Raw genomic sequence first — 23,303 nt, 5'->3', positions numbered from 1 at the left:
CAGAAAAGGAGGTTGGCGATAGGGACCCAGCTTTTCAAAAAAGGACTGGTGATTTTGCGTGCTTCAGTGTTTGGGTGCCCAACCTGAGAGACCCTAAAGAGGCCTGATTTTCAGAGAGTGCACTTTGTGCCAACCAGGTCCCTTTATATGGTGTCTCAGGTAAATCACTAGTATCTCTTGAAGATGTTGTTTGGTGTGACTATTAACAACAAAATCTTTTAGGGTAGGGGATGGTTGCTAGAGGGGGCGGGCAGTTTGGGGAATGTTTCATTCTGAATGAGAGAGTGGTAAGAGCAAAGGGAGGTCTCTGATCTGTGTGTGGAAGGGAGAACATGAGGTTATGGGGCATTAAGGCTGGAGCTGGAACCGTATAGTAGAATTTCCTCACTTTTTAGAGTGTAAATTTGTAACTAAAGTAATGTCCCTTCTTTTGGAGGAGGAATAAATTCTCAGCTTTAACAGTGTATTGGCTTTGGGGAAAACTGCTAAGAGTTTACATGTGGCTTGGAGATTCAGTAACCAATTCTTAGTAACCAACCAAATGCTGTGGACTGATTGCAATTTCACTCCTGACATTGCTGGTCAGGAGGGAGAATTTGCTTATGGTAGCAGGAACTGAAACTAATAAATATGATGGGGTTGCTCTTCAGAACCAGTTATACTCAGAGGAAAAGAGTCTTATCTACTGTGAAATGCTCTCGTGTCAGAGCAACTCATTGTACATGAACTACATCGTGAGCTGCCATGGGTGAGAGAGTCCTTGCCATCTGCAAGGGAAAGACTAGTCGCTTTCAGTTAACTCTTCTCTCCTGAGGTTGTGGGTGAACTGGCAAATGTATACTGAAGTGCAGGCTGCTAGCCAAGACTGGTGGAATGGGTGGGTGGGGGGAAGCACCTGGCACTACTGTGGGATATATGTAGCTAGCTGTATCATCGGTGCACAAGTGCCAGAGTGCGTGCTAGCAGGCTGATGCACTTTGGGGCAGGGATCGTGTTCTTGTTCTGTGTTAGTACAGTGCTAACACAGTGGGGTCCTGCTCCACAGCTGGGGGGCACAGGCACTAATACTGTACAAATAATAGCACAGGCGAGTTTACGGTAGCCGTGAACTTTCCAAACAGCCTTTTTTTAAGAAGAGCCCATTGGGTGGTGCTGGATGAAGTAAAAGGCTGCAATATGAAAGGAAGAGACTTGATCTTTATTTCTGTCTAACAGCAGGCATTTCTTAAAACATGGCTCATGGAATTTTAACACATGCCCAGGTGTCTGTTCTCCTCTTTCATATAGAAAGTCGGGTGAGGAGTGGTTACAGGAAAAGCCATGTAATGCTCTGTCTTTATCTGAGCATCTTCCATTCAGATCAAGATGGAGCACTGTCTTCATGGAGTGCTCCTCTGTATTAAAGATTAAAGCAGCTGCAGTTTCCTTTATTTTAGGCAACTGGGGGCAGGCCTCAGGCTCTAGGTAGCTTGCATGTATGTCCCTCAGTGGGACAAAGTACTGCCGCCCCTGTCATAAAACACCTTCTAAATTTGCCTCTGAAGCTTACACATTCTCATAAAGTGGATAACTTTCCTTCAGTTTTGGGTAGATTAATAAATAAAAAATTCCCAAAATTTCTTATCCTTGCTTTTACAAGTCTGAGATTGGAGCACTATCTCTGGGTGACTCTAGTGGGTGATATCTGTAGGAGCTTCCCTGTCCTGTCTTGGTAGTGCTTTGAGCTATCTTTACTCAGTTCTCCCTGCTGTTTTTGATTGATCAGATTGTAATTAGTAGGAAAAGAATCAAATGAGCCAAAGCTGTTTCCGAATTCCCAATCTAGCAAACTGATCAAGAATTAATAATAATCTTCCAATTGCTTTCTGCCAAGTTTATCCATACATTTTCTTGATCCGTTGGCTTTCATCACTATCTTTATGTAAGATGTGTTTAATATTTATGCTGACCCTCTTAGGAAAATTTACAGCTCAATTTGAGCTGAAGCCAGGTTCTTTATTGAAAAGCGTGTGCTTAGGTTTAATGGAATTCTGTTTACTGAGATTGAATACGAAGTGCTGCCTTTTCTTACCAGCAGAACCTGCAAAGGGCACCATCTCATCTGAACCTCTGCTGGATATAAACCAAGATATGTTCCTGAGAACGAGGCTGAAAACAGGGTGGTGGGGGTAGTGAGAAGTTACACTCAACAAGAGTGTCTTGGTTATTACGATATTTATATTGTGATACTGAGTAGACACCAGCCCCATTATGTGACGTGCTATATTGCTGGCTACTGGATGGTGGACTTCAAAGACCCATTTTTCTCTCTTGATTTATAATACTTTTAGGTGTCATTCTACCTCACCCACCCCCAAGTACTAGAGAAACAAAGCATGAATTAAAAAGACCATAAATTGCACACTGAACATGAAAAATGCATTTGTTTTATAGAAAGAATGTAAATATTCTTCACAAAGGCAACTAAAGCAACCATTCCATTTGTCTAAACAACCATAAGAAACTCATGCAGAATTTGTTTTTTGTTTTTCTCCCCTCCTCCCCCACAGGTAAATACCATTGTCCAGTGCTCTTCACTGTCTTCACCAATAACTCCCATATAGTGGCTATCAAGACGACTGGAAATGTGTTTGCTTATGAGGTAGGCTCGCCATTGCATTTCAGTGTTAATGGTTTACACTTGTAGCATCTTTCGTTCAAGGCTCTCAAAGAGCTTTACAGAGATGGGTAAGTGTTGTCCCTGTGTTGCAGACAGGGAAGCTGAGGCACATAGAAGTGAAGAGGCTTCCCTAAGGTCATGCAGCAAACTAGGAGCAGCATGGGGAATAGAATCCAGGTAATTCTAGTTCCCTGCTCTGTGCCACGCTATCTCCAATAGGGTGGAATAGACCCCTGTGCCTAGGGCCAACAAGAGGCCTATACACCACTGAGGTTCCATTTAGGTGTTCAAAATAGGTCTGAAATGGAGCTGAGGCCCTTGGCTTTTTCACAAGGATGAATTTCACCCCTTATGGACATTCCGAATGATTTAAGATGCATATTACTTTTAAAGCCTGTCATTTGAGTAAGCTGCATGTAGCTGAGCCCGAGAGAGAGTTGTAGGCCAGAATGTTTAACTCCTGACTCACTGTCACACTCCTGATTCATTTTCAGTTGAATGAACAAACAACTCTTCTGTGCAGCCAACAACATTTCTTTCTAGTACATATCCATGCACAAAGGGCAGATTGCCTGCTTCTAATTTTCTTTAGTAAGCAAGAATATTTTAACTAGACTTGGAGAAAAATAGATAACTTATTAGTGGACATTTGAGCGCTTCACTTGAACTGCATTTCTCAACTTTTTATTCACGTTCTGTGAACATTTGTGCGAACAAAGGTTTGTTCATACAAACCTCGCAATACAATCAGTTTCAAACCTTTGGGTGAGCATGTATACAGCTTGACTATCCAGTATTGTAATACCGTGGGTCTCAGCATTTCCAGACTACTGTACCCCTTTCAGGAGTCTGATTTGTCTTGCATGCCCTAACTTTCACCTAACTTAAAAACTACTTGCTTACAAAATCAGACACAAAAAGTACAAGTGTCACAGCACACTAGTACTGAAAAATTCCTTACTTTCTCATTTTATCTGTATTAAATTTTAGTTTATGCTGACTTTGCTAGGCTTTTTATGTAGCCTGTTGTAAAACTAGGCAAATATCTAGATGAGTTCATGTACCCTCTAGAAGACCTCTGTGTACCCCCAGTAGTACACGTATCCCTGATTGAGAACCCCTGTTGTAAGAAATACATGCAGTGAACATTTGTGAACAGTCCACAGGCTGGAATTTGTTCACACAAAACAGACATCAAACTGTTTGAAATACTGAAATTTCAAATAAAAAAAAAATCAGTTTGGACAATTGCAAACAAGAAAAGGGGCTAAATTCACCAAAAAACCCCCCACCCCAATATGTTCTCCCAATTCTAAATGGCATTGCATGTTTTAAAATCTCTAATTAGGGGAACAGATGAGACTGGGTTAGAATACTTGCTATTCTCGTCTGGAAACATGGATACTAGTTTGTTTTGATTACAAGTAAAAATGATTTAGCAGCCTAGTCCTTAACTGATGCTTGCCCATATAGTAGAACTGCTACCCATTTTGTCACAATTTGCATACCCTGTTAAAGAGACCTCAGCTGAGCAGATGTGTGGGGAAAACTTGCACAGATTTGCTCACATTAGACATCACTCTCTCCAGTGTAATTTTATTCCTAGGTTATATAAGCCGTAAATTCATTTCTAGACTTTTAAAGTAGCAGAAAAAATGTTACCTATTTTGGTTCTGGGTAGGAGGAGGCACTTGAGTGTGAGTACATCTGTTTCTTTCCTTGTAAGTAAAGCTGTGTCTTCCATGCTTTGATGTAGTGGTGATTCTGGTTTGATTATTTTATTTGTTCAGGAGTACAATGTATTTCTTTGTTGATTCCTACTATGCTGTAAACTGCTGCCCATTTTATAAATCACTTTCATTGCACCTGTTAAATTAGAGATTAATATTGCTCCACACATAAAAATGTGGTTCTGTGCATTTTAACTATAATCTAGAAAACTGAAGACAGGATTTTCTTTTTGTGCTTTTCTTTAAATTCTTATGTGGAATTTGGTTTAAAAACATGTAGCAACAATGTATGTAGCGAGAGAGTCCCAAATAAAATATTTTTTTATTAGAGATTGTTGAGTCAAATGGTTAGGAAAGAAATACATATGTTTTCCAAAATTAATAAGGAGCCCAGTGAAACAATGTGATCACCTATTGGAGGTGAATGTCTCTAATTTGTTTATGTCATCCTGTGTATTTTTAAAGGGTGTAAGATGTCTTGCATTTGCCTGGCACATAATTTCAAATTTTAATTTCTTGTTTTCCACCTGGCTGTTAGGCAGTTGAGCAGCTGAACATAAAAACAAAAAGCTACAAGGATCTCCTGACAGATGAACCCTTTACTAGGCAGGACATCCTGACACTGCAGGTAAACTTTCTATTCTATTCTATTCTATTCTGTTTCATGCCTCCTAATACACCCTCTTTTGGAATGGGTTGGGGAGTATTAGGCAGACTGGCCACTCCCTGTTGCATTGCTAATATAAAATGACAACTGATTAGAGAAACAGTATTTTGTAGTGGGTAACAATCGCATCACTTTCATTTGTTCTCCAGATGGCAAGCCTAGATATTCCATATAATTTCACCAGAGCTGAAGTGAAACTCTAATCAGATTATTTTTCATTTCATATAGGATTTGTCTTCACTACGGTGCTAAATCGGCACTTCTGCAATCGATCGGCTCAGTGGTGTCGATTTAGCGCGTCTGGTGAAGCCTCAATAAGTAGATGGGAGAGCGCTTTCCTGTCTACGTAATTAATCCACCTCAACGAGAGGCGGAAGGTATGTCTATGGGAGAGCGTCTCCCGCCAACATAACGCGTTGTAGACACCATATTAAGTCGATGTAGATTACTTCGCTCAGAAGGGGGCTTCACCCCTGAGCAATGTAATTTACATTGACTTAAGCCATACTGTAGACAAGGCCATAGTAGATCGTGATTAATTTAGCAGGGAAGCCCATTGTGGGTTGCTGAATTTTGTGGATTAATAATTTTGTGGAGTAAGCATACACATTGGGTAAAAAGAAAATCAATGAATCTGCATCGGAAACATACACTGTTCTTGTATTTTGACAAGTGTACTTGTAATTATGTAACACATTACACTATACAAGTAAATGTATTGTACTGTGGTGTAACCATAATGAAATGTTAGTTATGAGACCTGGCTATTAAATCTTTGCTTTTAAAAGTGACATGAGTAATTGGGTAATTAGGGTAAGGTAAAACCATTTACCATTAGGTAAAACCATTGGGTAATTGTAAGAATTATCAGTTTTGCAGTTTAGCCAAGTGGGAATTAGCCAGCATCTACTGTAATTGTTTATAATGTTAACTAGAAGGAGACACAGATGGCCAGAGACTTCTTTATGTCTAGCTAGCCAGTCAGATGGCCAATAAGACATGAACCATGTTGTCATAAGAAATTAAAATAATCCACATATAAATTTTCAGCTATTTAAAAGATGAAAAACTGATTAAATTGATACTGTTTTATTTTAGGGGTGATTTTTAAAAATGAAAATCTGAGCTAAGTAGGTTTTTCAAAATATCTCTACATCTAGAAGAAAACTGGCAGCAATACAGAATTCTTCACCTGAATGTTTTGCTTATGTCTGTTACCGTGTAAAATCTGTTTGTTTAAAAAAAAAAAAGTTATAAAACTAGAAAGATGTAACTATGTTCTAGGTAGAAATAAAATGTAAAACTTCAAAGATAATTAGTACATTACAAAGGAAGTTGGGAGTCTTTATTTTCTCTGAATGTGAAATGCTACTAAGGTTGTTCTTTTTTTTTTGGTGAGTTTACTAGTACTGGGAACCCATAATGAGAGACTGTAAAACTACTTTATAATCCGCTGTAATAGGCACTTAACTTACAAAGAAATTTACTATAAAATGAGTTTAAATATTAGACCTTAAAATGATTTTATTGTTAAGCTTGCATTTCAGCAAGATAGAAATTTGTTATATACTGGTGGATCATGCCACTGGAGTCACCAATTAGTGCATATCTCTTATGAATGAGAGAATTGTCACCAGTGGTAGGCTGATAAATGCAAATTTAAGCTGCAAATGTTCCTCAAATAAATTTGTTTGTTCATGGGAAGAAGTGTGCTGTTTCCTCTTGTATTGCTGTGCTGAAAAGCATGTGTACAGTTGTCATCTCTCTAACCCCGACCCCACCCACCCCCATCCTTCTGGCTCTGTGACTGTTTAGGCTACTACAAAATTAAACATTTCAGCCCAGTGAATGCAAGGCCCACAACTTTCCTCAGATTCAAGTTTCAAAGCTTCCGACAGTATGATATCTGAATCTAACTGCCAAGATGCTAATGGTTTTGCTTCAGTGATGAGACTCTAAGTGACTATTGTATTTGCACCATCATTATGGAAAACCAAACAGTTTTGAATGAGTGATTAAAATCTGCAGTCATTTAAATAAGTGTTAGGATTTTAACATGTTCCATAGGTACATATCTTAAATATATTAATACAAACAGCTGTCTGTTACTCAACTAAATTTACTGTATTTAAATGTTCCTTTCTAAATTCTCTTAGATGCATAAATCTTCCAAAAACTAGCATGACTGCTTGCAGGGGGTTATATGAATTTACTTGCATCTTACTTCTGCCTCTTCTGTGAAGTTGTATTTCTCTCTCAATCTGCAGCAGTCTATATATTAACATAAATGACTTAGGCTGTGTACCAATGACCAGTCAGTCATATTTAGACCCCACCACCACCTATGTGGAGATAGTACCCATGTTGTTAAATTGCACTTTTGACACCACCCATGCGCTTATCTAGGATGACCTGCATAGTATGTGTGTGGATTTGCTACTCTTAAGAAATGCACTCATCCCAAACTCATGCTGACTAAACCTTTCTACTACACTATTGGGTGGTGTAATCTATTTTATTTTCTCAAATCTATCTGGAAACCACTGAAATGCAGAGGAGAAATTTGGGTCAGTGGAATGCGGAACACATTTTGAGAAACCAGCACACACTCATTTTAAACACGTTTTGCTTTTCTGACTCAACATTCTGTTTTAAAAACTAAATTGTGTAGGCCATTACTCCCAAACTGTTCCTTTTTGGGGGGGGGAATTGTCATTGGGATGAAAGTCAGTTTATGTATAGCAGCTTTCAGTGGCTGAAGGAGTTGGTTTTTAACACAAAATCAGTGCACATGCCAGCCCTATTTTAGTGAATGCAGTAAATTCTCATGTGCCTGGTTGGACTATGCAGCATGAACTACGTTTATCTGCTCAGGCATGCAGCAGACCACTGACTAAATTTGTCTCTGTCTCACCACATTTGGTTCTGCAGCCTCAAAGTATAAGAGGTATTTTAAAAGTGAACAAAGAAAAGGAATTTTCTGTGACAGAAAACAAGAAAAGCTAAGAGATTCACATTAAATGAGGAAATGAACCATTTGTGTCCTCCAACATACCAGCATAATGGGGTGCACTGAGGAAATAGTGTAGGGACACTTGTTGTGTGTAGGTGTTAGAGGATACAGAAGTGTGTCAAAGGGGTCAATTATCAAAGTAGTGCACAGAGACTTAGCTGTGTAACTCTCATTCAGGTCAATGGGAGTAATGCAACTGAATCCCCATGTGCTATACCTTGAAACTATACCTTGTGTTACTTTTCATTCTTAGGCAGGAATTTCCAGGGGTTTTTGTCATGATCCTCATGTTTTTGTTTTTTTAATGTGTGAATTCATTATTATTTCTTATGTACTGTTTCCTTTTGGTAAATCATTTAGAAGAAAGACCAAGGTCTTTGGCTTTCTTCCTTATAAATTCTCTGTGTCGAGATGACCCTGGGCAGTGAGTGAGTTGACCCTTGCAAGCCCTGTCACTAGTTGGCTTTGTTTCTTAGCCAAAGACCATCACTGGGTTGAGTTTGCAGCTGGAACTCTGGCTTATGTACGTTGTCTCTTTGGAAAGCTTTCAACTATATATTTAAATCTTTAATTGTCACCGGTTTCTTTGCTTTCCTGACATGAGTTGAATGTCCTTGTGTCTGAGAGAGCAAGAACTGAGAGCTGGATTGGTAGTTCTGACCCTGCTTGCCGGCAAAGCATCAGGCGCGGAGGAGGGGTTTCTATAAAAAGCAGTCTTTACTTTGCAAATAGCAACTGAATGGAACTGTATTTTTAGTAGCTCAGTTTATTGACAGAAAACAGACGATGGAAATGCTTCATCTAAATGTCCTAGGAAGCAGATGGGGGCACATGTGTTACTGTAACTGATTTTGTAGTGAAGTATAAATAGAGTTCAGGTGGAAAGCTAGATTAATGTGTGTTTATCAGGTATTTTCCAGATGTATGACCACATTTTTCCTTGCTGTTACATACAGCAGAATCCTACAGCTGCTGAGGAAATATTTGTTAAAATAGCAAATGACCCCCAAATTAACCTGCCTTTAAAGTGTTTACCTCTTTTGAAGAAGGTGGAGGTGTGGTGTTTTTAATACTTATTCTTTCTACAATAGAATTACTTAGAGGTATAACAGAAAAATTGTAATTAGTCCCAATTACCAACACTAATAATGAGTTGCACAAATACTGATCGACTTTTTTTTACAGCTTTGCTGATGAGCATCCGCTCAACTGACTGGATATGTTTGTTGCTTTATACAGTCATACCTGGATTGCTTTTAGTAAAAAAGGGCAAAACAAAACTACACTTCTGATCTGGAACAAAAAGCAAACTCAAAATTCGAATTGTTAACAATGACAATATCTTACATTTATATTGTACTTTTCTGTGTAAAGAGCTTTATGCACTTGCATATACATAAATTGCTTTAGCCACCACTGGCCTGGTGTGGAACATGGCAACTGTTTAATATTACACAGCAGCATTACACTACCCCTCAGGGGAAGCAGCAAAGAATAAGATCATCTCTGATTAAAATTTTCAGGGGAATGTAGGTAGGCAGAATGCAGCTACCAAAACTGGCATTTGGCTAGGACACTAGGTCTAGTGTCTCCAATCCTGCAAAAGGTGTCATAGGTTCTTTTCTCTCTGTAAGTGATCAGGGCCCTGAGTTTTACATACCATCACAGAAGGCAACATTTTAAAGTGTACTACTTGCCATAATGCCATTCTGGGGCAATGGTTCAGTACTGGTTCAGATGAAGGAGTGCCCTACTGGATCTCTCAACATTACTTCCCAAACCACAAAAGACTTTCCTTGGGAGTGGGTCTTCCATTCAAATATCTGGCCCGATCCTGGGTAGTTTGTGAGATCTCATGAGATCACAGTAGGAGAATGGTATTGGCTGCAAACAGCTACCATAGGATAATAGAAGCTAGATGGAATGCTCATCTTATGTCAGCTAGTTGTATGATTGATCCATCTTTAACAGTTCCCAATGGTTTGTTCAGTAGAATTTTAAAAGTCCACCCCTGTGGTTGAGAGACCATTCTTGAGAGCAAAGTGTATTAGGCTGGGGAAGCTTCTCCTGATACTCATCCTAAATGTTTCTTTCCAAAATGTAGATCTCTTGTTTCTCCATAAATAATTAACTATTTCCAGTTAACGGTTGGGGGTTTACACTCTCTTCAGATATTTGGTACTCTGTCATCTCTTAGCCGAACATCTCTCTCTCTTGCTCTCTCCCCTTTAATCTCTCCTCATCAGTCAGTAACCCAGATCACCGTTGTAGCTCTTGTGTGAACTCCCTCCACTTCATTAGTATCTTTCTGATATGTGGTACTCAGAAATATACACAGTATTCCAGGTACACACCAGAACCACAGAGAGAGTGACTGTTAGGTCCTTGCTATAAATACACCTGACCTCAGTCTTTATACCCCCAAAATTACATTGTCCTTTTCCTGGCTGCCATATATTGCTCCAAACACACGTTTAATTTGCTGTCCTCTGTCACCTGAGGACTACTTCATCCAAGCTTATCTCTCCTATAGATTACAGTTTAGATTGTTTTCCCCCAGCTGTATTACTTTGTATCTCTTACAAACTGAATTTTGTTATTTTGCACATTTCTAATCTTTCTAGGTCTCTGCATTTTCTCTGTCTTGATTGGAAATAAACTCTCCCAATTTAACATTGTCTACAGATTTCACTAACATGTTTCCAGATAACTAACAAAGATCTTAAGTACTCCAGGATTTAGTACTGATCCCTGATACTAATGATACAGACCCTCTTTGTAAATTGTATTGATATCTTTGGATGAAACATAAGAGCTAGGTATTGGTGATATTTTTGATATCCCATAAGAGATCTCTCACCCACCCCCTCATTTGATAAACTGCCGATGTTACACTCTTAGCTAGTTTGCAATGTGTATGTCCCCTCCACAAAGCAATTTGAATTAATTTTTCAAGTAAGATTTTATGAGTTGATATTAAATCCCAACATATGCCCTGTACTGCATTCCCTTCAGACTTTAATTTTGAGATTCTGTCAAAGCAATCAAGTTCGGCTGGCAACATTGATTCTTTATGAACCCATGCTGGTTATTGTATATTAATTATAGGTTAAACCCAAATGTAACATCTTGCCTCTTTCTCTTTGAGTAGTTGTGAAGATCTGGGATAGAAGGCAGTGTACATGTTTCTACCAGAATGTGTTATATGGGACTGGGAAATCTGAGGCTCCTACCACAGCTCAGAGGCAGATGACCAGAAATGCAAAGAGTCAGATTTTTTGCCTTGAGAGGATAGGCCTACACTCACTCTGTGAAAAGTGCTGAGCTCTGTGGGCCTCCTGAAGGGGCTATATGAGGTACAGTGTATGTTAAGAGCTTGCTAGTGTGCAGCAGCAATGTACCTTCTGCAATAACCCCACACCCCCTTTAAGTTGGGTGGTGTATGGTGTATTGAGGGTGGTAAGCAAAGAGGAGTCTCTGCATATTGGTGCTCAGGGACTCTCAGCCCTTCACCACCCCTGTGCATCCATGCACACCCAAGCCCTAAAGTTTGCTGAGATACAGAAAAATTATTCCTGCTATGCACTGTAAAACCATGTACAAGTTACTGTTGGCGTCCAAGCCTGCAGGGGATGGGCGTCCTGTGAGAGGAACTGTGCTGCCTCTCTAGGTTTTATTCAATAGCAATCCTTGTGGGTGATGAAGAAGCTGAGTTGACAATCTTGTCTCTTTCTCCTTGGCTAGGAGGGTGCTGCTGGTCACACGGGGCTGCCAAAAAAATTATTATAAAATGTGGTTGTGCAAGTCAAATGGTTCCAGAGCTGTAACTGGTTTAGTCCCCGTAAATAACGGATTGTTAGAAAGATTAATGGATTTAATCCCCAGTGCTTTGAACCACAAAAAATGATGGGATGGTGTTTTCTCAGGAGAAGTGACTAGAGAAGAAAAATCAGGGCATAAAACATACAGTGGCAGATACATTTGCAGCCATTTAAAAATAAAGTATGTATGTATTGCTGTGTGTTTTTTTTAAGTGTTGCTGTACAGCCTAATCAGCTGTAGACAAGACATGCATCCTGACAAGCTGTTGAACACCACTGGTGTTTGTGAGAAGAAGCATAACTAATGAACAAAGTTGGAGGTAGCTGAGCTGTGTGCTAATTGATATTGTACTCTTGAGCCATTTCCCATTTGCTATTCTATTTGTCTAAAGGGTAAAGCAAACACTTTCTGTGGAGACAGAGGGCTCCTTGGCAATGAACAGGGTGCACAGTCATTGCATACAATCAGAAGGGGCTGGATGCAGGGATGACGTGGTAGGGACACACCACTCTATCTGAGCTTCCTGTGGTATGGGGTAGGGCATGGTTGGGTCCAGATGATCTACCACTGTGTGAATCCTCTCACCATTAACCAGCATTGTGGAAGGCAGTGTAAGTGCCCATGGAGGTTAGTCCAGCCGCTGTGCCGGAGTAACCTCTATGAAGCAGCTCTGAAGCCACTTCACAGCTTGTGCAGGAGGGTTCCTAATCAGGCTGGGTGCATTCACCCCAAAGGCAGTTTTCAAAGTGTACATAACAAGTGAGAATTCTTGGGAGACTGATCTTATCATCCCATTAAAGTCATTAGCAAAACTCCCCATTAACTCTGTCTTGAATTAGGCCCCTCTGTATGTTTTTTTTAATCTCTAAATTCCATGATTCTATCGCTACCTAAAAGGACATATATAGTATTGCCAGCACCAAGTATTCAAAAGTCATGACTGAGGCCCCCAATTCATATCTTTTAAAATGGGTTGGGTTTTTTTGCCTCCTGGTTTTGAATCTCTAGGATGTACTTGGGTCACGTTTTTAAGCTTGTATTCCACAATCATGAGGGCTAGAAACTTTAAAAACAAACAAAAAACTGATTCTCACTTAATGAAAAGTCTTCAAGGGCCAGGGCTTTAAGAAAAACATTAAATATCATGAGATTTATGGCAAAATTGTAACAGCTGGCAACACTGTGAAATTCTTACCTGTTAGTAATTTGTTAAAGTTTAAATCAGAAAGAACCTCAGAATTTTAATTTACTATTTTTTAACATTTCACCTTGAATAATGAAGAGGCTAGTTAGTTTTATTTTGTTTTGTTTTTTAATCATTAGTTTCATTTCCAGGCTCTCCTGCATTAACACAAAGGGTATTTATGGTCAGAACAGTTGAGTGGAATGTTTAAATAGAAAAGAAAAAAAGTTCATTGAAAATGATAAAATTAAATACTCCATTCAGATTGGGGCTTAAAAATAAAAAATATCATGCTGAAACTATTTAATGAACCATAAGTTCCAATTTCATTAGACTTGCTGTAGTTCAAAAAAGTGAACAGAAACAGGTTAGGCCTCTTTCTCTTAACCCACCATTGCCCTTTATTGCTAGCTACAAAAAAAACAATTCCACATTTTTGTAGCTAGTAACAAAAGGCAAGTTTGTACAAAGAGGCAGGTATGTACAGCAATTACCCAGGAATTTTTAGCTCTTGGTCCTTCACCTTAACTGGAGCAGGGGCACTCCCTATTGACTCCAGTCATTTTCTACAAAGGAGAGTCCATTCATACAACTATGGTGCCTTGAAACAAGTGTCTTAATCTCTACATCTCAGTCTTCTCAACACTCATGTCTTGATTTGACTCCCTCTCTCATCTCTCATCTGATTCTCTGCACAATAACAGTCACTGGTGTAATGAGATGAACCTGGCATGTTAAATATTTTATTAATAGTTGGACAGTTTCTTCCTGAAAGGGATATGTCCAAAGAATGTGTATTATTTGTGTTTTTATTTGGATTTAAATAAGCACACATCAAAAAATATCTGTCTTGTGTTCTGGGCACCCTTTCCTTTAGTAAAAAAAAAAATAACTTGTCCACATTATCTGCAGCACACGTTAGGATTGGTCAGACCTATTTTGCGAAGTTTTTGGGGAGAGGTGTGCTTAGTAGAACCCTGCAGTATTCTGTACATAAGTTAACATCTGTTGCTGTGCTCTTGCAGTCAACATATGTCTTGTTCTAAATTGAACTCTTCCTAGTGAATCACAATGCTTAATTTTAGAGGGAGGAGTCAGTTGACTTATTGCCCTAGATAACCTGACTGAGATGCCGCTCTCAGATTTCAAGTTATAGAACATTTCTTCAATGACAGAAGGAAAATACATTTGTAGTATGTATGCTGCTTAATTGGCCTGCCTACTCAATGTACAGTGAAATTCCTGAGTTGCAGAAATGAGAATAGAAGGGTGATAGTATAAATCAAATCTTTAAACGTTTCTACTTGAATAAAACAGCCCACCTGAGTATAATGAAGAATAGCTCACGAGGCCTTGGGGTTTCTCATTTGTCATTCATGCTTAGAACTCCAAAGGACAGAGAGACAGAACAGCTGTGATCTCTAAGGAGATGAGGTTGCAGTTTGCTGTTTACCATATTCAATACTGTGATTCTTGAGTTATGAACAGGTAGTTAAATGAGGTTTTGGAGAGCCAGGGGAAGTATATAGAGGGGTGGGTGTCTATAAAGGCTTCTTCCTTAGTTGCTCAGTGTCAACGCTCACACTGATTAAGCCAATAAGCAACTAAAAGTATTATGGCTGTGAAATGCTACCTTTTAAAGTTAGCTACCTGGAGGAGTCTGTGATATCCTGAATGCTTAAGACTTCGCTTTATGGAGGCCCTTAAGTAACTAGATATCTAAATTTCTTTAAATTATGTATAAAATATAAATAAATTTAATCATGAGGCTTTTGTAAAGGAGACTATAATGTATGTTACCAGATTAATCTTTATTGCAGGCCACTTTTTCTCCCTCCATCTCCCTGCTACAAAGAGAGCCTGTTCCAGGAGCAACTCTTACCCCTAAGCTTGAGCAGGAGTGGCAGAAATGTGACTTTCTGTAAAATCCTTATGTTCTCTATTAATATGATGATGTATTTTCAGATCCCTGGAATGGGTAAATTGTCTTATTCTCTTCACCTGTAGTGTCCTGGCATGCTTATAGCTTTCTGTAAGTAAACGTTGTAGCCTGTGAGTAGCTAGAGGAATGCGTGAAAACAGGCAATCTGCATTTTCTGTTGGCAGTTGAAAGTTGTGCCTTTGCCACAGGGCTTTGCCTGGGCTTTTTTTGTTTTGTTTTTCATTTATGCCTCACTTCCCTCTATGATGTCAATTTAGAGATCAGAAATTACCCCTGGATTTTTTGGGGGCATGTTATACTTATTTTTTGTGTTGGAACAGTTTGTTTATATACAAAAGTGAAGGAGCATACCAGGATGGTTAAGAAATGCACCCAGATTTCCTATTCCTGGAAATCAAAAGCTACATTCTCTTACACAAGAGCTCAAAGAAGAGAAACAATATCTAGCTTTTCAACATCAAATACCTTGGTGAGGCTGCATCCTAGTTGCTGTTGTGGAACTGAAAAATAATGGGAAATGATTTGACGGGGGGAAGGAGGGGAGAAGCAAGCAGGCGAGCCAATGGGTCGTCATTAGGGTGCAAACTCATGCAGGCTGATTTCATAAATGTCTTTTGGTTTTACTGCCAGCAATAAAACTAAAGATTTATTCACCAATGGAGGCATACAATTTCAGGGATGAATGAAAGGCATAATTGTATCATTTAATGAGAGATGAAGCCACAGCTCTGCTGTATTAACCATTGACTTAGTAGAGATGGAATCTTGAGAACTTTCTAATTGAAAGTAACAATTTGAGTAGTTTTGTTACTTTTTTTTTTGAATAATTATACTATTCACATTCATGTCAGTGTATTAGTCACTAGCCTAGTATTCTGCAATATTTTTTTTTTTGAATGTTTGACTGTTGTATTTTTATTAAGGTATTTTAGATTTTGTCTCCTCAAGCAACCTTTACCACTTCACAACTCTCTTTATTTTCTGTAAGATATAATTTCCTGGAATAATTAGATATCCTGATGTGATGTTGTGACCTCTTTGCTCGAAAGATGAGTTTACAAGGGCCAAGCCTTAGGGGGGAAATAATGATTATGAGGAAAGATTAAGGATTATTGAATGATACTGCCTCTCCAGTAGGCATCCCCATGTCTTAACCACTTTAACTAAAGGTCAAACAAAATTGTACAGGAAGCCACATGGCCACACAGTTTAAAGATCCACATCTAGTAGGTCATTAATTTTTTTTGCTGGTTCTTTGAGTGGGTCACTTAATAGAGTTTTCAGTGTGATACTTACTTGTTGCTTATTTAACATCGTCTTGTAAATGAGGATTGCACCATACGAAACATCGCCTAAGAAACTGTCCCTGCCCCAAAAAGCTTACAGTCTAATAGAGCATACCTGGTCTGAGGATATTTAGGTTTGGAAATGCTCCACAAAAGTTGATTAAAGCTCACAGCCTTTGTGTGTGCGAGGCGTGTTTTTATTGGTAGGGAAAGAGCTGAAGGGATTTGCCTCCGGTCTTACAGCAAGTGGCAGAAATAAGGCTAGCTCTCGTGACTCCTGGTCCCCTTTTCTATCCACTAGTGTGACTGCCCTTCTCTTGGATCGGCTACTTGACCCTAGCAAGATGTGCTGGCAAAAACAGGTGCAAGGTGACTTTTCGGATCAAATCCCGAAGGAAGACTGCAATCCTGTAATTCACTGCATCTTCTGCCAGAGTGCAGCAAATTACAGGCTTGTGACCTAACACATCTGTGAAGTCAGTGGGAGTTTAGACGGAGTAAGGACCTCAGATTCAGCTCCTAATGTCCCTCAGCGTGAGCATTTGCTCCCTACTAGTATTAAGTGGCTTAAAAATGAGTGTAGTGCTTCAAGGTTTTTTGTTTAGCTATACAGTTTACAGAGATATCACTCAACTGATTTACTGACATACCCCTGAGAAATAACTTTATAATTTGTTTTTAAAATATTAGTATGGAAATTAGAGTTAATTGTTTTAAACATTTAATGTCATTTTAATCATTTACCACCTTTCCATGCTTCGGAAGCTGTTTGAAAAATAGAGTCTGTGTAAAAGTGGTGACTCTCCCGCTCCCCTCCCTGCAACCATTCGTTTAATACCTTGGCTACCTTTGAACCCAGAGTATTCCTTGATAAAAGATCTCTGTTCTTTCAGTTCTCTTATCTTTTATTTCATGGACTATTACTATCCTTAGTACTTCTACTGAACTACCTTCATAGCTCAGTTGGTAATACTCTTAGGTCACGAGTTCAAGTCCTACAGGAAGATTTGATATTAAGAGATTTGGACATATTAGACATATTTTTAGACATATTCTTCTTCAAATGAGGCATTTTATGGAGGGCATCTCCTCCAATGTTTGGTGGTAGTTGTCCTGGTGGAAATAAAAGGTCAGATGGCACTTTCCAAAAATGGGCAGGGACACTAATAATACTCTCTAGAAGTGGCCTCCTGCTCCCAGTCATGGATTTGCTGAACAACCGCAGTCCTATTGTATGCTCTCTATAGACAGCTTCTGATATCTTTCAGAGTAGCAGCCATGTTAGTCTGTATTCGCAAAAAGAAAAGGAGTACTTGTGGCACCTTAGAGACTACCCAATTTATTTGAGCGTAAGCTTTCGTGAGCTACAACTCACTTCATCGGATGCATTCAGTGGAAAAAACATCAGTCAGTCTGATATCTGACGCTGTATGTATGGTAGAGCAAATAGCTCCTGTTTCTTGGTCCGCATAATCCCTGTGCTGCTATGATCAGACTCCCTGCTGTTTTAAAAGAAGTCTGTGTTATCTTGGGTATGAAAAGTGTTGTATGAAAATGAATTTTTTCTAAGACTGTGGAAAAAATGTGTTGCATGATCAATAGGATCCATGTGGATCTGAAGGCCCTGCTGTATTAGCTCACGTTAAATGAACCTCACTGCAAATGAATAGCACGTACTGCACCACATGGGCATTCAGTTATCTTTCCTGTTTAAAATGTTAAATTTCTCATTTAAAAATGAAGGAATCATTTTTATTGTATTGTATCTGTTTGCAGTGTTATCCTCCTTGGGCCAAATTTTTTTTAAAGGTATTTAGTTGCGTAAAGAAGTAAATAGGTGCCTACGTATTTTTGAAAATTCCAGTGGGCACGTATTTGTATGTATAGGTGTCTAGAGAACTTCAATAATCTGGTCCTTTGGTGCTGGTCATTTTATTTGTCTAATACTCTGGAAGGCTAATCCCAGTTTAGAATCAGAATCTCAGAGTTTGCAAGCTGTGACCAGTTATCGGAACCCAGTCCATTCATGAGTAACACTATGCTAATAACTGGTTCTGTACTTACTAATTAACACAACACTAAATTTCAGTCATATAACAAATATAACCAGGAATTTTTACTCTTTCAGATATTGCTATTTTAATAGCTATTTTCTATATATAGTTTACCTGAAATTTTGTCTGTATCATGTTTAATTCAGTCTTTTCCAGCCCACCATTTAACACATGCTTGCTATTACCTGCTGTTTCATTTCCATTGGGAAGATTTATACTTTTTTTTTATTTTTATTTTCAGGATCCAACCAATCTGGACAAATTTAATGTCTCCGACTTCTTCCATGTTAAAAACAACTTAAAGGTGACAGACCCAGGTAAGGATGAACTAAAACTTGGCTGAAGAAACTCTAATCCTAATATACAAACCTGGAGAATAGCTTGTGGAATGTCGAGTGATTTTTAAAAGAAAACACTGGATGGTGGGATTATGAAATGTTCTTTAATGTGCCTAGAGGCCCCAGCTGAGATTGGGACCAGTAGTTCTAGACATTGTATAAACACACAGTAAGAGACAGTCTCCACCGTGCTTATCATTAAATAGATCAGAGGTCCCCAAACTGTGGGGCACACTCCCCTGGGGATGTGTGGCTGAGGCCCGGGCCAGCCCCACTGGGGAGTGGGGAGGGAGCGCCACCCAGCTCCACTCCTGACCCCGGCTACTGGCCCCACACCCGGGGCCCCAGCCTCAGTCCCCAGCTCTGCTCCCACCCCCAGCTTCGACCTCCTTACCACTGTTGTCCACCCCCTCCCCTCCCTAGCCAAATTCAGCTCTAAATATTTGTCGGCAAAAATTAGGCATGCTAGGGCAGAACCCAGGTGTGACTTATATCACTTCAAAAAAAAAAAAAAAAAAAAAAAAAGCTTCTGTGCTGTGACACCGTGTATCTTGGGCATTATGAGCCATAGATCTGTTTCATTCACTGAGGGGACAAAGGGCAGATTTTTTTGCATTATGTATCCAAAAATAGTGTCTGTCTTTAGTATTCCGTACAAGTGGTTTAAATTGATTTATAAGAGTTTAGGTAGCTTCCAGTTGTTCTGAAGAGTCTTTCAATGGGAAAGGATATAAAGTCAAGCCCTTTTCTAGTACATGGCCAGTAAAGTATTTGTCTCACCATACTTGGATGTCACTTTTTTCACATTGTGTCTTACTGCTGACTCATTCATCATAATCACTTCTACAAAAGCAAAAATGTGTGTCAGTTTCCATGAAAAAGATTTCTTCTTCTATAGAGAAACAAGGTGGGTGAGGTAATATCTTTTATTGGAGCAACTTCTGTTGGCTAGAGAGATATGTGTGGCCTTGTTAAGTTGAAGAGGAACAAAATGATTTTGAGATCCAGAGCTTGCTTTTTAACTGAAACTATGGTTTAATACTATCTTATAGATGAAGAAAAAGCAAAATTGGATCCATCTTACTATCTGAAAAATACAAATTTAGAGACCCGAGAGACTTTACTGGAGCTGTATAAAGAATTCAAAGGAGATGATATTCTAGCAGCTACAATGAAGGCCCCGGAAAAGAGAAAAGTGGATAAGCTGAATGCAGTAAGTTGATTTATAGGTCGACACTGATTACATTTCCGAAGAATGGTAAAAGGCATTTTTCAGTATAGTAGCCATATCGCCACCTGAACAGAAAGGCCTGTTTTCTGGTGCATGGGAACTCACCATACGTCAGAGGCAATGAGGGTGGTGTAGCTAAATTATACTGCAATTCTTTAGAAATGCAGTGATGTGTGTATGTCAGTGGATTTCTTTTTGTAAAATATTTGTAAATGAGCCAAAAATATTTTTTAAATCAGGTGCGATAAAAGGTAGAGCTCTTTAAATTTAGGATGTGATTACCATGGTGTGAGTTAGGTGATAAAGATTTTTCCTTCCAGCTTGTAATTTCTTGCTTCGAATTAATTTATCATTGGCAGAAGGAACACAGCTTAAGGGCAATGCAAGTGAATCGTTCCTGGTGTGGGCATATATATAAATCACCAGAAGCAGCTTCAACAGTTCTTCTTCACAGTATTTTTAATGGATTATTGTAAAAGGTGCCCTTATCAGGGGCATATTACTGTGTGTTCATGGTTGTCAAGAAATAATCCATCTGCATATTGAATCCAAGATTGCTGAGTGTTATCCTCTCCCTAAAACAGTTCTCTGGGACATGTCACTGTGCTTAGATTACCCTTGTATGAACATCAGTTAGTAGGAGTGTGCCACATGATTTAAAAACAAAACAGAGGCAATTTAGACTGTTTATGAGCCTAGATACGTGAGAAGCTGCAAGGCTTAGATTTGGCTTGGCTTGTTTGTTCCTATTCAGGCAATTATACAATTTTTAAAACAAAATGTATTTGGGGAAAAAGATGAAATCATATGGACGGTGAACTGTCCACATGTCACAGGACCAGATCGTCAGCTGGTATAATTGGCAAAGCTCCCTTGGCTTCTGTGGGAGGCAGTATAGCCTAAGGGGCAGAGCATACAGGAAACCTGGATTCTATACCCAGCACTGCCACTGATTTCACTGGGTGATCTTGGGCACGTTGCTTCATTTCCCTGCCTCTGTTTTTCCCTTTGTAAAATGAGGATATTATTGTTTACCTCAATAAAATGCTTTGAGATCTACAGATGTGTGTGTAAATACTTAAACAAGCTATATATTATTACTTATTTGGTCTTGTATTTGTGTTTTGAACTCAACTTAAGATCCATGAGTGGGGTTCCATTTTTTTTCAGAAAAGAAAACTATGAACAGGGCTATAGATGTTAGGGGTCACGTGACAATGTCCGCTCAAGTGTCACTCTGAGTGTTCCCAAAGCCCCTCCATATGTTTAGTAAGCTTTAATTTCACTTACCCAGGATGTTTTACAGAAGTCTTGCCAGCAATGCTCCCTTCATATCTCCAGCTGTGAATATAAAAATAATTTGTAATAAGAAAACCCTTGCCTGATGATGTGGAAGCAATAAGCCCCTTGAGCTCAGTGTCTGGACAGCCTTAAGTAGAAATTCATCAGAGCAAATGTTATAGGTGACAGATGGAGAAATACCACCGCGTAGTGCTCCTCTTTCCGCTCCAGTTCTTATAAAGAGAAAGTCTGCTTTAAATAGGAAACACAGAAGACATTTGTGTACTTCTAGTAATTAAGTGGTAATATTTTAAGTAAGGAATTACAGAATCTAACCTTTTTTCTTTTTATCATGGCCAATATTACATAACCTAAAAATGAAAAGTCAATATGAAATTTTATCGCAACAGTATCAGACACGCTTAAAACTGCAGCACTTGTGCATCTGCAGAAGAGGAACCAAGAAAGCCGATGTATGTTTTCCAAAGCGTTATTAAACCCTGCTGTCCCTTTTGGGGGTGGAGAATGTAGGCTGTGCCACGTAGTATAGCAACCTGCCAGATCTTATTATTTAGTTTAGCAACTGTTAGTTAAGAAAAGGAAAGCAGTATATGTATTGTTCAACGGGATAGTTTCTTTTTCAAGATCTTTAGAGCCCAGCTTTGTAGTACTACAAAGACATTGGAAATGTGGCAAATACTTTAGGAAACATTGCTCTGGTAACATTTAAAAAAAACACAAATGTATCTAATTACTATTTATAAGACAGTCTTCACCACAGTCTATCTGAATGCCTGGTGGGAATGAGAAGCTAAAACTGACAGTTAATTCATTCTAGTAGGGCACTTGGAAAAGTACTGGTATTTAAATCCATTGGAGAGCTTAGGGGTAAAATATTGGCTCCACTGAAGACAATGAAAAAAAACCATCCATTTTATCCATGAGGCCAGGAATTTACCCTATGTGTAGATGGACTTCTGATCTCCTTTTAACAATTAATAGAACTGGAGTTGCTTTGACAATAGCTGACTAATTGCTTCCATTATTCCCTCCAGCTGTATTATTATTATTTTTTATTAATTACTACGACTGCTATTATATAGGTAGCTTGTTATTTCACTGTGTGTGTACGTACATCAAAATTAATTAGATGGATTTGAGGGCAGAGTGCAGGTGCATCTCTTTCCTCCAGTTTTTGTAATGTTAACTCTGCTGAATTTTTAATCTTTTGTACAGGCTCACTATTCTACAGGGACAGTAAGTGCTTCCTTCACATCCACTGCCATGGCCCCAGAAACCACACATGAAGCAGGTACTGTAGATACCTATCATTAACAAAGTGTATTTTAATCAAATATACTGGTATAAAGTATGTTGTCCTGTATACATACTTTTGAGAGGACTGCAAGAATGCATTGTTAACTAGTCAGTATATGATGTCTTAGAATAGTATTGTACCTGCAGCTATAGCCCTGGTTTCTTCCTTGAGTGCTTGCTCGTGTTGATTCCATTCTAGGTGTGTGCGCGCCCACGCACGCAGTCGTCAGAGATTTTTGCCTTAACGGTATCCATAGGGTCAGCCCTCTTGAGTGCTGCGCTCATGTGCTGATATATCAGGCGCCACTGGCCCTATGCCTTCTCAGCTCCTTCTTACTGCTCATGATGGTTGGTCGGAGCACCTCGTCTTCTGTTCTTAACAGCTGCTGTTATCTCCTTTGTAGATATAGTTCCTAGGTACTTAGTTAGCCATTAGTTTAAATGTTAGTCTTAGATTAGTAGTTAGAATCCCAGCTGGGACTTCTCCCTGGAGCAGGGCATGCACCTTTCTCCAGGCTTCAAACCATGCTCGTCATGCAAGAGGCCGATGCCTATTAGTGACCTCCGTCACAGATGTTTGAAGTGCTTTGGGGTGTCCCATATAAAGGACAAGGGCAGGATCTGTAAGAACTTTCGCCCTAGAACCCAGTAGGAGCAGGATATCCACTTGAGGGCCCTCCTCGTGGAGGCTGTGCTTCGTCCTGCGTCGGAGCCCTCCCATTCGGAATCCACTCCTGGCACATCAGTATCGGTGCAGAGCGCGCTGCCGGTGCCTAAGAA

The 23,303-nt window shown here is 39.3% G+C and overlaps 1 protein-coding gene across 2 annotated transcripts in view; it reads left to right on the top strand.

Annotated features, from left to right (window-relative positions):
* PPIL2 (peptidylprolyl isomerase like 2) overlaps positions 1 to 23,303 on the top strand; it is a 116,014-nt gene that overhangs the window by 31,314 nt on the left and 61,397 nt on the right. For both annotated transcript variants that reach the window (XM_037878449.2, XM_037878448.2), the window contains exons 7-11: positions 2,550 to 2,641; positions 4,928 to 5,017; positions 18,598 to 18,673; positions 19,747 to 19,907; positions 22,443 to 22,518. In XM_037878449.2, the coding sequence (XP_037734377.1) occupies positions 2,550 to 2,641; positions 4,928 to 5,017; positions 18,598 to 18,673; positions 19,747 to 19,907; positions 22,443 to 22,518 (495 nt within the window). The remainder of the gene's footprint in view (positions 1 to 2,549; positions 2,642 to 4,927; positions 5,018 to 18,597; positions 18,674 to 19,746; positions 19,908 to 22,442; positions 22,519 to 23,303) is intronic.

Source organism: Chelonia mydas, chromosome 15 (genome assembly GCF_015237465.2).
Source record: "Chelonia mydas isolate rCheMyd1 chromosome 15, rCheMyd1.pri.v2, whole genome shotgun sequence".
In the NCBI taxonomy this organism is placed as follows: domain Eukaryota; kingdom Metazoa; phylum Chordata; order Testudines; family Cheloniidae; genus Chelonia; species Chelonia mydas.
The sequence above is the reverse complement of the archived record's forward strand: the minus strand, read 5'-3'. Positions and strand labels throughout refer to the sequence as shown.